Source organism: Anabrus simplex, chromosome 1, assembly GCF_040414725.1.
Source record: "Anabrus simplex isolate iqAnaSimp1 chromosome 1, ASM4041472v1, whole genome shotgun sequence".
In the NCBI taxonomy this organism is placed as follows: Eukaryota; Metazoa; Arthropoda; class Insecta; order Orthoptera; family Tettigoniidae; genus Anabrus; species Anabrus simplex.
In genome coordinates, this window is record NC_090265.1 from 1,639,743,264 (window position 1) to 1,639,757,248 (window position 13,985).

Consider the following 13,985-nt stretch of genomic DNA (forward strand, 5'->3'; position numbering starts at 1 on the left):
AGACAGTGTCTAAGTGATAATTAACGTCTCTGCAATCGGCCCAGTGTTTCTAATAATAAATGTCAATGCGGAATGCTGGATATGTTGAATATCGTTAGTATGGTAGTTCTTTCTATGTTGATAGAGGTGTCTAAAAAAGAATACAGTAATTTAAATAAGTATGCTATAGAGAAAAGGAAAAGATGACAAAAGAAAAATTACACAAGTGAAAGGCGAAAATACAGGTGCTGCGGTCAAATACAGTTACAATACTAGACGGAGAGCAGCTGTTAGCGCAGTAGGTGGGTGTATGCGAGTCGTCCGGGGGAAGTTGTGGGGTGAGTAAAATTAAAACCTAACATACACATCAGTTGGTCCCTTTCACATTCTCATACTATTCAATTTTTATTTATCCTCTTTCCAGATTTGGACGTAACAGACTTTACGGATTCGTTTCTCTTTCAAGCAAAAACATGGTCAGTTTTTGCGCAACAATAAGGAATTCCCTTTCCACCTCATAACAAGTAGGCTACAGAAGTTTTCCTGGTTTTAATAGTGCTCATTTATGTTACAATTTTGGTCAAAAGAAGATTTTTAATATACTAGACTGTTGAAGATTTTTAAAACACGAGCACAAGTGCGACGTATAAATAACTAGTTCTAACAAACAATATGTCATACATAATTGGAAGATAAGTTTCACAAGACCTATTGGAATTTTCACTACTCTCTTTGTCATGGACAGGACATTTTAAGTATTACCGATTATGTAATGTTTGATGGATCCTTGTTCTCTGTATCAATTTCAATCTATAACAAGAAAACATGGCTCAGGCTGTCAAAAAACAGGACAAAACATGTCCTGTATTAAAGTATAACAATGTAGAATAGAGGCTCCATGGCTCAGACGGCAGCGCGCCGGCCCTCACCGCTGGATACCGTGGTTCAAATCCCGGTCACTCCATGTGAGATTTGTGCTGGACAAAGCGGAGGCGGGACAGGTTTTTCTCCAGGTACTCCAGTTTTCCCTGTCATGTTTATTCCAGCAACACTCCCCACTATCATTTCATTTCATCTGTCAGTCAATCATAGCCCCAGAGGAGTGCGACAGACCTCTGCAGCCGGCACAATTCCTATCCTCGCCACATGTTGTGGGGCTTCATCCATCCCATCCCTGACCCGATCATTGACTGGAAAACAGGTTGTAGGTTTTCATAGTGTAGAATAAATAAAAAGATTGTGGTAGAAAGGTGGATTTTTTTATTTGGTGCACCATGGACCAAAATGAAATTTATATTTATATCTTGTAATAATGTAAAAAATCTCTGGTAACACATTTGCTGTGTACCCAAGAAAATTCTCTAAAACTCAGCGATAGATGCCCAAGAGAGATTCCGTTTACTATGTAGTAGATCCAAAGTAAACTGGAACGTCGAAACTGATGAGCAAGTAGCCAGATGGTGTCAAACTGAAATGCTTGCACACAGTAGCTGAGACCATACATTTATTATTATTATTATTATTATTATTATTAATGCCCTGAGAGGAATGAATTTAGATTATATCATATTCATTTTTTATGCAGTACTCCTCACCCGGCTTCTCATTCCTGCCACCTGGGTGATGAAAATTTCTGGAGAGAACTCTGTTCGCTTTATTTGTTCAATTTTCCAATAACTGGTAAGTTCAGTTTAGTTTCTATGCCACTTCTTTGAGACTACTACGTTTGCTCACCATTGCGGGCAATGCACTTGCTGTCACCACTTCTGAGCTCCTATGCCTTGGTACTCTGCTATGAAGTCTTTGAATTATACACCCTGTATATATGTCTTATATTTCTTTTGTAAATTTTATTAGATGTTTGAATCAGTCCATAGACAGTTTTAATGCAGCTCTCCGTGCCACCCTATCACGTGTTAACCTTTTCATTCCTACATAACTCTTGCATCGAACATCTGCTCTAAATCTGCTTGTCATATTCATACGTTGGTCTATCCCTACTGTACTTTCTGACTACACTTTCCTCGGAAACACACTGCATACCTGCCAATTTTCAAAAAGAGAAATCCAGAAGATCCGAAAGCTGAAAAATTTTAAGAACACGCGCATGTGTCACAAAGTCTTGAGACATAGCGAATAAGGATGGCAAGGAGGGAGATTACAAACAATATTAATACAAGACAAATACATGTTGAATTTGTATTTTGTAACACTAACAGTGAAGTTACAAAATTACAAATATTACGTTCTGTTGAATCACCCACCAAGGCTGGGACAGGCAACACTGAGCCAACTATCTTTTCCTGCTTTGTCACAAAACAAGTGACGACAATAGGGTAAAGCTTAGCATTACCATAACGAGTGGAAGAGAAAGTGTGAGCTCTTAAGTTGCTCCCTGTTGGCTAGTACGAGGACTGTGATGAATCGTCCGCTAGGGGCAGCACCGTTACTATCTGAGGGTTGGGATCTGTAGTTGTAATATGTTTATGTTTGGTAGTGGTGTTCTGTGAGGACAAAAACTTAAGTGGCTTGCATTCTTGTTAAGTGGAAGTGGAGAGCGTGTGATTTGGGGATGGTATTCATTTATTTATATAAACATAGTGCTGAACTTATAAAACAAACATACCGAGGAGGAAAAATGACTACTTGCTTCGTTCCAGGCTGTAAGTCTAGCTATAAAACTACAAAATGTAAACACTTCTTCACACCACCTAAAAATGAAGCAGAATTTTCAAAATGGGAAAAGGCAATTCCCAGAAAAGACAAAAAGGTTTCTGATAAGTGTTATGTGTGAGATTCACATTTTTCTGATGAAAGTTAAATCAGATTCATTTGTAATACAAGGCAAACGTGTAGAAATTCCTAGAGATAGATGGAAACTGAAAACTGGCACTGTCCCTCACATATTCCCCAATTTGCCACAATATCTTGAAACAATTAAACTAAATGAACCCGGTAAAGGACAGCCTCCGAAGATGGGGGAAAGTTCAAGAGACAAATCACATAGGCCTCACCACAAATTAAATTTCAATGCTTTATCTGAGTGTGCTAAAAGAAATGAGAGGTTCAGACACAGCCAAAAAGACAATAAGTTCACTTACAAACAAACTAAAGAGATAGGGACATAATATAATGACTATGCGTAATAAACTGAAAATAGCAAATGCTAGGATTTTGCTGCCAGAAAAACTACAAGATTCCAAAATTAGAGTCAAATTATTTTAGTGAGCCAACATTAAGCAGAAAGCAAAAGGTGATTGATACCATGCTAAAGTCAGCTAAGAAAGAAGAAAGGGATATATGACAATGAATTTCTTTTAGATAGTCTCTTATTTAATATTAAATCACCCAAGGACTATATACACTGTTTAAGGCATGACATGCTACCCCCTTTTTCGGAGGCTCATCTGCGAAAATTAGTTAAAGGTCTTAAGAGCCCATACGTGGTGAACGCCCATGCCATTAGTGCTAATGAGAACAATTTCTGTGATGAGAAGAGCGAAAACAATCACACGGGAATTCTCATATTTTACGAAGTAAAACTAAGAGAAGGGGTTCAGTTTAATACCAACTCATTAAAAGAGTAACAACTGAGAGCATCATACAGGTGTCCCAATATTTATGGAATACTGGATTCAGATATTGGGTCATAGCGAAATTTAATCAAAATCCACTAGAATGGAACTTTGGTATACTACGCTCATGAAGTTGTGGCGATCACCCTTCAACAATAGATTTTCTGAATTTACACATGTTGCAGTCTATGTTCCAATAAAACTTGCCCTGTCATCAGGTAGTAATTGTGAGCTCAAATTTGAACTGATATTGACATCATTCGTCAATGAAATGAGAAGATTGGCTAAGAAGACAGAAGAGACAAATACGGCTGTAGTAAAAAAGCATAAAATAAATTAAGGCAAGCACTCTACTTCACTGAGAGCATGGATGACCTCCTATCAGACTGGGAGAACAATTTAAGCCTACTTAACAGTGATAGCCACAGTCTTGCTGAAGATTGCATATAGTACGCAACGTATTCAAGGTCACGAAGTGTCAAATGTGTCAGCCTTCTTCAAGGAAAGCCTACAGAAAAAAATTGCTGTAACCCTCACATTTATTAGGGACTATAAACACAGCATTGACAGGACTTTGCTCACCCATCCTTCAAGAGCAGTTTATAATGTGTTTGTGCAAGTTGAAAGTGTGGTGGAACAAAATCTCTCCTGTGAACATAGTCTATGGGGCGATATATTTCACAAGTGTTTGGAAAGTTTACACAGTACCACTATTACTTCAAAAGAATTAGGATGCTGCGATGAACATGTTGCAGACATTTTCCCTAAACCTGAGTTACATTATATAAAGTGTCGATTTTATTTTTTAACATAACCCGTTAGAGGAGAGATCCTCACTTGGACTATGTGCAAGTAGGGTAGCATCCTGCTTCATGAATTTACCGTCCTCAGAACATTTTAAGCAAGCCTCGGATCTATGGGAGTAACGGAGTTCCACTCCCATTTGACAGGTGAGGGACTCCTTGGAAACAACTTGGCGAACGAAATAGAATTCGATGGGGAGCTATCAATATTAATGGGGCTTATGGAAGAAAGAAAGTAGAACTGGCTGAGTCAGCAAAGAGGATGCATCTGGATGTGCTAGGCAAGTGATATTCAGGTAAGGGGAGATAACGAGGAAGAGGTAGATTATAAAGTGTACTTGACGGGTGTTAGAAAGGGAAGGGCAGAGTCTGGGGTAGGGCTCTTTATCAGGAGTACCATTGCACGCAACATAGTTTCTGTTAGGCACGTAAATGAGCGAATGATTTGGGTAGATTTGTCAGTTGGAGGAATCAGGACTAGAATTGTCTCCGTGTATTCACCATGTGAGAGTGCAGATGAGGATGAAGTTGACAAGTTTTATGAAGCATTGAGTGACATCGTGGTCAGGGTCAACAGCAAGGATAGAACAGTGCTAATGGGCGATTTCAATGCGAGAGTTGGAAATAGAACTGAAGGATATGAAAGGGTGATTGGTAAATGTGGGGAAGATATGGAAGCTAATGGGAATGGGAAGCGTTTGCTGGACTTCTGTGTTAGTATGGGTTTAGCAGTTACGAATACATTCTTCAAGCATAAAGCTATTCACCGCTACACATGGGAGGCTAGGGGTAGCAGATCCATAATAGACTATCTCTTAACCGACTTCGAATTCAGGAAATCTGTTAGGAATGTACGAGTTTTCCGAGGAGAAAAGACCGCTTCTGGCCCAGGGTCTAATGGGCAAGATAGTCGCCGCGCACAATCTAACTCTGGCTACGCATTACGACCTTTGACACTTTTAGACAATATAGTAGGATGTCATCTTACGGAATACTGTCGACAGAGGCTACTAAAAGGGGTACCTGACTTGCGAGAGGATGGGTTAGTGATCTAGGGGTCTTTAGCCGAGTCTAGTTATGATGTATGCTAAGTTGTTGTCTACGTAACCTACCTTGGCTAACTCTTGTAGGACACTATTCCGGGGTGGTTGGGGTCGAGCAGAGTAAAGATCCCCCAGGGGCACCCTTGCCTTAGGTACGAACCGAGCAATCTGTGCTGTTGTTATGTCTGCACTGGCGAAATTACGGGGGTCTTTAGCCGTGTCTAGACATGTGCGCTAAGCTGTTGTGTATCTAACCTTCTTGACTAACTCTTGTAGGGGAAACTTCAGCCCTAGGGGAGCAGAGTAAATGTTACTTCTAAGGATGTGAAAGTGTGAAAATCAGAAAACTACGGAAACACACATTACATATACTGTGTAGCCAAGTCGCTCTGTAAACGATAATTTACAAAATATGAATATAGGTAACGTACGACTTCTATGATTGGCTAAGTGCAAAAATCAGAAACCACGGAAACACATTACACATACCGCGTAGCCAACGTTCACGGTAAACAATAATTTACAAACTATGAATACAGGTAACGTACTACTTCTGTGATTTGCTCAGTGCGAAAATCAGATACTACGGAAACACATTACACATACTGAGTCGCCTAATCGCTCAAAAAATCCCATACAGACCACTATCTGATCTGTAGTGAACTAAGTATCTCTAGGTCTAGGGTAGAGAAAGTGAAGTCTGTCCGCAAATGAATAAGGGTAGAAAATCTCCAGGACGAGGAAATTAGAAGTACATGGATATGATTAGTGAGAAGTTTCGAACAGTAGACAGTAATACACTATAAATTGAGGATAATTATGTCCACCTTTTCAATACAAATACAATGTGACATCATTAACACATCACGAATTTATTACTATTCAAAAAAATTGGGACCGGTTTTGGCATATTTGTATGCCATCATCAGCCATGGGAAAATTTTGTGACAAGGCTTAAGTACAATATTAACATGACTTACAACATACATATATATAAAAATTGAACATATTCTTACATAACTATTAAAAATTTGGTGTACTCAATAAAACTTAAGATTAAAATTGGTAGCATACTATATGCGACATACTATGACTTATTTCTTCTATACAATTTTTTTTTTTACTAAAGTTAAAGCTTTTGTCAACTTTTTTATAAATATTACAAAATGCTAATTGAGCATTTATAAAAAACTTGACAAAAGCTTTAACTTTAGTAAAAAAAAATTGTATAGAAGAAATAAGTCATAGTATGTCGCATATAGTATGCTACCAATTTTAATCTTAAGTTTTATTGAGTACACCAAATTTTTAATAGTTATGTAAGAATATGTTCAATTTTTATATATATGTATGTTGTAAGTCATGTTAATATTGTACTTAAGCCTTGTCACAAAGTTTCCTATGGCTGATGATGGCATACAAATAATGCCGAAACCGGTTCCAATTTTTTGAATAGTAATAAATTCGTGACGTGTTAATGACGTCACATTGTATTTGTATTGAAAAGGTGGACATAATTATCCTCAATTTATAGTGTAAATCTAGACTCAATACCGACCAAAATGAATTTCTTAACTTTAAATAGTAGACAGTAAGCAGATTCAGGATATAGAAAGTGAATGGGTGGCATACAGGGATGCTGTAGTAGAAACAGCAAGGGAATGCCTAGGAACAACTGTGTGTAAAGATGGGAAAAGGAGAACATCTTGGTGGAATGATGAAGTGAGAGCAGCTTGTAAACGTAAAAAGAAGGCTTATCAGAAATGGCTCCGAACAAGGGCCGAGGCAGACAGGGATTTGTACGTAGATGAAAGAAACAGAGCAAAACAAATAGTTGTTGAATCCAGAAAGAAGTCGTGGGAAGATTTTGGTAATAACCTGGAAAGACTAGGTCAAGCAACAAGGAAAACTTTCTGGACCGTAATAAAGAATCTTAGGAAGGGAGGGAAAAAGGAAATGGACAGTGTTTTGAGTAATTCAGGTGAACTCATATTAGATCCCAGGGAATCACTGAAGAGGTGGAGGGAATATTTTGAACATCTCAAGGTAAAAGGAAGTCATCCTGGTGGTGTTGCGAAGAGCCAAGCTCATGGGGAGGAGGAAAATGATGTTGGTGAAATTACGTTTGAGGAGGTGGAAAAGATGGTAAATAAACTCCATTGTCATAAAGCAGCAGGAATGGATGAAATTAGACCTGAAATGGTGAAGTATAGTGGGAAGGCAGGGATGAAATGGCTTCATAGAGTAGTAAGATTCGCATGGAGTGTTTGTAAGGTACCTTCAGATTGGACAAAAGCAATAATTGCACCTATCTATAAGCAAGGGAACAGGAAGGATTGCAACAACTATCGAGGTATCTCATTGATTAGTATCCCCCTGTGGGTGGGGGCGGTAGAATAACACCCACGGTAACCCCTGCCTGTCGTAAGAGGCGACTAAAAGGGGCCTCAGGGGCTCTGAACTTTGGAGCGTGGGTTGGCGACCACGGGGCCCTTAGCTGAGTCCTGGCATTGCTTCCACTTACTTGTGCCAGGCCCCTCACTTTCACCTATCCTATCCGACCTCCCTTGGTCAACTCTTGTTCTTTTCCGACCCCGACGCTATTAGGTTTGCGAGGGCTAGGGAGTCTCATTTCCCCACCCTTCGTGGCCCTTGTCTTTCTTTGACCGATATCTTCATTTTTCGAAGTGTCGGATCCCTTCCATTTTTTCTCTCTGATTAGTGTTATATAGAGGATGGTTGCCTAGTTGTACTTCCTCTTAAAACAATAATCACCACCACCACCACCATCATTGATTAGTATACCAGGCAAAGGTGCGATCAGTCGAGAGGAAGTTGGATGAAAACCAGTGTGGTTTCAGACCAAAGAGAGGCTGACAAGGATCAGATTTTCAGTATGTGGCAGATAACTGAAAAATGCTACGAGAGGAATAGGCAGTTGTGTTTATGTTTCGTAGATCTAGAGAAAGCATATGACAGGGTACCGAGGGAAAAGATGTTTGCTATATTGGGGGACTATGGAATTAAAGGTAGATTATTAAAATCAATCAAAGGCATTTATGTTGACAATTGGGCTTCAGTAAGAATTGATGGTAGAATGAGTTCTTGGTTCAGGGTACTTACAGGGGTTAGACAAGGCTGTAATCTTTCACCTTTGCTGTTTGTAGTTTAGATGGATCATCTACTGGAAGGTATAAAATGGCAGGGAGGGATTCAGTTAGGTGGAAATGTAGTAAGCAGCCTGGCCTGTGCTGACGACTTGGTCTTAATGGCAGATTGTGCCAAAATCCTGCAGTCTAATATCTTGGAACTTGAAAATAGGTGTAGTGAGTATGGTATGAAAATTAGCCTCTCGAAGACTTAATTGATGTCAGCAGGTAAGAAATTAAACAGAACTGAATGTCAGATTGGTGATACAAAGCTAGAACAGGTCGATAATTTCAAGTATTTAGGTCGTGTGTTCTTCCAGGATGGTAATATAGTGAGATTGAATCTAGGTGTCGTAAAGCTAATACAGTGAGCTCGCAGTCGCAATCAACAGTATTCTGTAAGAAGGAAGTCAGCTCCCAGACGAAACTATCTTTACATCGGTCTGTTTTTAGACCAACTTTGCTTTACGGGAGCGAAAGCTGGGTGGACTCAGGATATCTTATTCATAAGTTAGAAGTAACAGACATGAAAGTAGCAAGAATGATTGCTGGTACAAACAGGTGGGAACAATGGCAGGATGGTACTCTGAATGAGGAGATAAAGGCTAATTTAGGAATGAACTCGATGGATGAAGCTGTATGCATAAACCAGCTTCGGTGGTGGGGTCATGTGAGGCGAATGGAGGAGGACAGGTTACCTAGGAGAATAATGGACTCTGCTATGGAGGGTAAGAGAAGTAGAGGTAGACCAAGACGATGATGGTTAGACTCAGTTTCTAACCATTTAAAGATAAGAGGTATAGAACTAAATGAGGCCACAACACTAGTTGCAAATCGAGGATTGTGGCGACGTTTAGTAAATTCACAGAGGCTTGCAGACTGAACGTTGAATGGCATAACAGTCTATAATGATTATGTATGTATGTACAGATGAGAATGGAACTGAAATCTTCTAAGACCACAAAGTCTCCCTGGAAGCTATGCACCCTATATGACAACTGATTTCTGGAATGGTAAGCAAAAGCATAATATTTTGTATGCAATAATTGTCTTTTATTAATATGCTCAAGCTCATTTACTGCTGGGAGAGCAGCCTAGCACAGGAACTGATGAACTAGGGGAGAGATCACACTTTTACCTTCTACTCACTATGGCATTACTATTATTGCTCCCATCTGTAGCTAAAGAAAATGGTTCACGTATGTAACCAACGTGTTCACTTCTTGAATCCATAGCTATTTCTTCCAAAATGTGTGTGGTTTTCATATGACCACAGCCATATATATATTTTCTGCAATTTCTGAACCTGGAAACATTTTCCTAAACAGAGAACCAGCATGATCGGAATCAGCTAATGGGATATTATGTTCAATTAAAGATGAAGTGAACAAGCATTTCGCTCTTACTATATCAAGGTCGGCTCCAGAAGAGGTAAAAAAGAATTTTCTAACTGCCATCTTTAAATTTTGTATAGGAGATGTGTTCAACAGCTTGAATGTAATTTACTAATTCTGTTCTTCCTCCATGAGAAACTATTATATCACACGAACACACGGAACAGAATGTGAATGTTTCGCCTTTCCATGATCATATAAAAGGAAATTCAGCAGAATATGCCTCCCTAAAAGATTGATAATATCGTTTCTTAGTTGAACTCATTACAAGGACCACTCAAAATACTACATTGCTTACAAATTCGTCACACAATTCCACGAGTTTCATAACTACCAACAATGTTACACCCACACACAAACAAAAGCTTTCAGCTGCTATGGAGCACGACGCAGTTACTAAATTTGTTATATATAAATTCGCAGCCTGTTAATTTACATTGATTTCTTTTCTTCAAAATCACAGCCTGCTACTTGTTTGGGAACGTCAGTGAATGAAATACCGTTGAGGTCAAACAGGTGACAAAAGCACAGTAATAATCGATAATGTGATTATCGATACATTTATCGGTCGAATTTCGAACACTGCATCTCGTATTACCAGCTGCTATCGAAATTCAAACATATCCGATTTGACCGCAGAAAGCAAAAACAAGCATGGATATTCAAAATCCGTACAATAATGCTGTTCATCCGTACAACCGTAAAACACACTCAAAATTTGTACATTTTAAAGAAAAACTGGAATACTTGGTAGGTATGCAACTGCATAAGTCCTGGGTGTCTTAAGATGCAGGCTATCATTCTATCTCTCCTTCTGGTCAAATTTAGCCAAATCGATTTTCTCTCACCAACTCGATTCAGTATCTCTTCATTCGCGATTCAATCTATCCATCTTACCTTCAGCATTTTTCTGTAACCTCACATTTCAAAAGCTTCAATTCTCCTTTCTGAGCTAGTTATCCATGTTCCACTTCCATACAATGCCATGCTCCAGATCAAAAGTCTTCAAAAACATCTTTAATTCCTATATCAATGTTCAAAGTGAGCAAACTTATTTCGTTAAGAAAGGCCACCTTTGCTTGTGCTAGTCTGCATTTTATGTCTTCCTTATTTCTGGCTTTGTTTGTTATTTTACAACCCAAGTAACAATATTCATCTATTTGTTAGATAATGGTTTTAATAGCTCAATAGATCATGCTATAAAAGGCATCCCTTTAACTGTTGACAATTCTCTGATCGATAATGGCAACAATATCGTCAACATATCATGCCCCATAAAAGATCCCATTATTATTACAGTACTTTTTATTATTTTTGAATTCCAATGTAAGTGGCTGAAGTTGACCTAACAGGATCAAAACATCTATTAGACTTTTATGTGACTAACATTATTATTTGATCTGATTGTCAATCTTTTATGTATAAACAAAATTCTATAAGAATTAAAACCAAAAATATGATTTTGTCATGCCTGTGAGAATAACGAAGAGAAGCATACCTATGAATTCTGCTTTTCCAGTATTTACAATATCATGGGTTGTACTTTATTTCAGCTGAAGTTGAAGTCTTGGGTAACCAACAGGAAGGAGCCCTCTACAGAGGCAGCCCTACTTCAGGGAGAGGCAACCCTCCCCATGAGAGTCCCGTACACTGACCAGTGTGTAATAAATATCTGGCAAGGGTCCCAGGTCAAGGTTACAAATGAAGACCTCGATGACATCAAGAGTGGAGAAGATGGACTTCAGTACGGTGGAGACGGCAACCCAGTACTCTGGTCAAATATGGTTGCAACATGCTGCCTTGCATGCTGGTAGAGGACAACAAAGGTTAAGGTACTTCACCATAAGAGAAAGAGTGTTAGGCCCAGCATGTCAGCAGCTGAATAATAATGGATCGACTTAAATGTACGAACAAGCCTCGTGTTGATAGAAGAGGCTTGCTCATTCCCTCACTCGGCCAGATTAGTATAAAGACATCAACAAGAACAGATAATACACTTTCCAGAAAGATAGATACAAGTAGAGTTACACAACCAGCCAAACTTATACAACACCTAAGGGTTAACAAATCATGAAAAATTTCTATTTGCTGTTGCTGTCAATATTACTTCATCCTTATCAAAACATTTTCACTCTTCCTGCTTTTTATAATTGCTTATAATGGCTCATTTTCAGATCAAAAATTTCCTGACGTAATGGTTCGTAACTTTTTTCTTCAGCAACTTCTTTTTTAAGTGTATTGTGTTTTAGAAATTTTACAAAAAAAAAACACCTTAAACCATGAAGGGGAACCTCAAACCAGCGATGCATTTGCCAAGGATCACTTGATTTAGTGCAGTATCATATCTGCTGGAGCTGAACTGTTGGAATGTCGCAGACATGAGATTAAATGGACAAACACGAAAACTTTGCCAAACCCACCATGCACAACTGCTGCGAGTAAATAAATAATGACAAATGTTTTCCCATTTGCTGTTTCTGTCAATGTTACTTCATCCTCATCCCTTACATATATTGTTACCCATAAATGCAATTTGTGCAGGCACATTTTATGCAGGAATTTGTCAATGTAGTCATCAGAAGTTTGAATATAACATATGCTGAGTATGAAACAGATTGTTTAAAAAAGAAATGCTCAAGATTACAATGAACATAACTTCATTCTACTTTCAATAATGGTCTTAGGAAACCAACCATGTTCTAAAAAAAAAAATAATTCAAACTTACATGGTCGAGGGAAGAAGTGTCCAGGAGTATGAGTTCCATTCATGTGGCTGGACCGGTCATAAACACTACCAGGAACAAGGGCTTCTCGCGCATCATATACTGAAGTTGACATGAAGTGAGTACCAGGATTAGCAGTATTAATAAGCTTCTTGGGCTTTGAAAACTGAATCATTGATTCCTTCAAATTATTGAGGGGTCCTTCAACAAGCACTTTTTGCTCCTTGTAGAAATTAAGAAGGTGGTTCCACAGAGGTTGCTAAGATAAAAGAAAGAAACAAAATTAATTCTCCAAACAAAATTTTTGAAAAAAACAAACAACTGTTCAACAGGTTTACTTATGAATGAATGTTATACTGGACATAATCAAGGTATTTGTTTTAAGTAAATACAGTACAGTACATGTCCTTAAAAGTTCATATACTAACTTTTAGCCTCAATACTTTTATATGCACTTTCAGGCAAATACATATATTTTGAATGAGTAGCACAGGAGTTAATTGAAACATTCTTACTTTCTGGAACAAGAGTAACAATTTTATAACAATGAGTTCTGACCATTTGGATTTATTAGGGTCAGCGCTTGATTGGATTTGATCCAATTTTCCCCCCAATATAAAGGGATATAATCACTAATGTCTGTTTCAGAGGTGGTTGATTGTGTGTGTTTTTTATTGGGTCATTCTGAAATTAGAGCGATAAAACACATTGAGTAGCCCGTAAGAGTCCTGAAGATTGGGTACTAGTGGAAGGTACAGGAAAATGACTGCAATGGAATGTACTTTGGTGATAAGTCAGTCTAGAACCATAAGATTTAAAAAAAAACCTCAGTAGGGCAAATTGTGCTATTTGGACAGTAAAGTAACTTGCAATAATGCAAAGTAGAAGCCAGTCCTAAAAAGGAAAGCATTTCTGTGAAAGCCAAATTTGCTCATATAAAAAGAAAGTGCACAAACACATTTTTTTTTTTCCAACTGGCTCCACATCACACTGACATGAATAGGTCTTACGGTGAGTATGCGATAGGAAAGGGCTAGGAATGAGAAGGAAGCTTCTGTGGCCTTAAGGTACAGTCCCAGCATTTGCCTGGTGTGAAAATGGGAAATCGCAGAAAACTATCTACAAGGCTGCCGACAGTGGGGTTCGAATCCACAATCTCCTGAATGCAAGCTAACAGCTGCGCGCCCTTAACCACACAGCCAGCTCGCTCTGTATGCACAATATCTCTCTCTCTCTCTCTCTCAACGGAAAATAAGGTTAACGTGACCTGAACTATTACTGTCTAACAGTCTAAAGTTGACCATCACATAGACTTTTGC

The 13,985-nt window shown here is 38.6% G+C and overlaps 1 protein-coding gene across 2 annotated transcripts in view; it reads right to left on the bottom strand.

Moving 5' to 3' along the window:
- Upf1 (Upf1 RNA helicase) overlaps positions 1 to 13,985 on the bottom strand; it is a 232,129-nt gene that overhangs the window by 26,108 nt on the left and 192,036 nt on the right. For both annotated transcript variants that reach the window (XR_010858658.2, XM_067138359.2), the window contains exon 14: positions 12,670 to 12,925. Coding sequence is in view for 1 of the 2 variants with exons in the window: in XM_067138359.2 (XP_066994460.1) it covers positions 12,670 to 12,925 (256 nt within the window). In the remaining variant the exon portion in view is untranslated. The remainder of the gene's footprint in view (positions 1 to 12,669; positions 12,926 to 13,985) is intronic.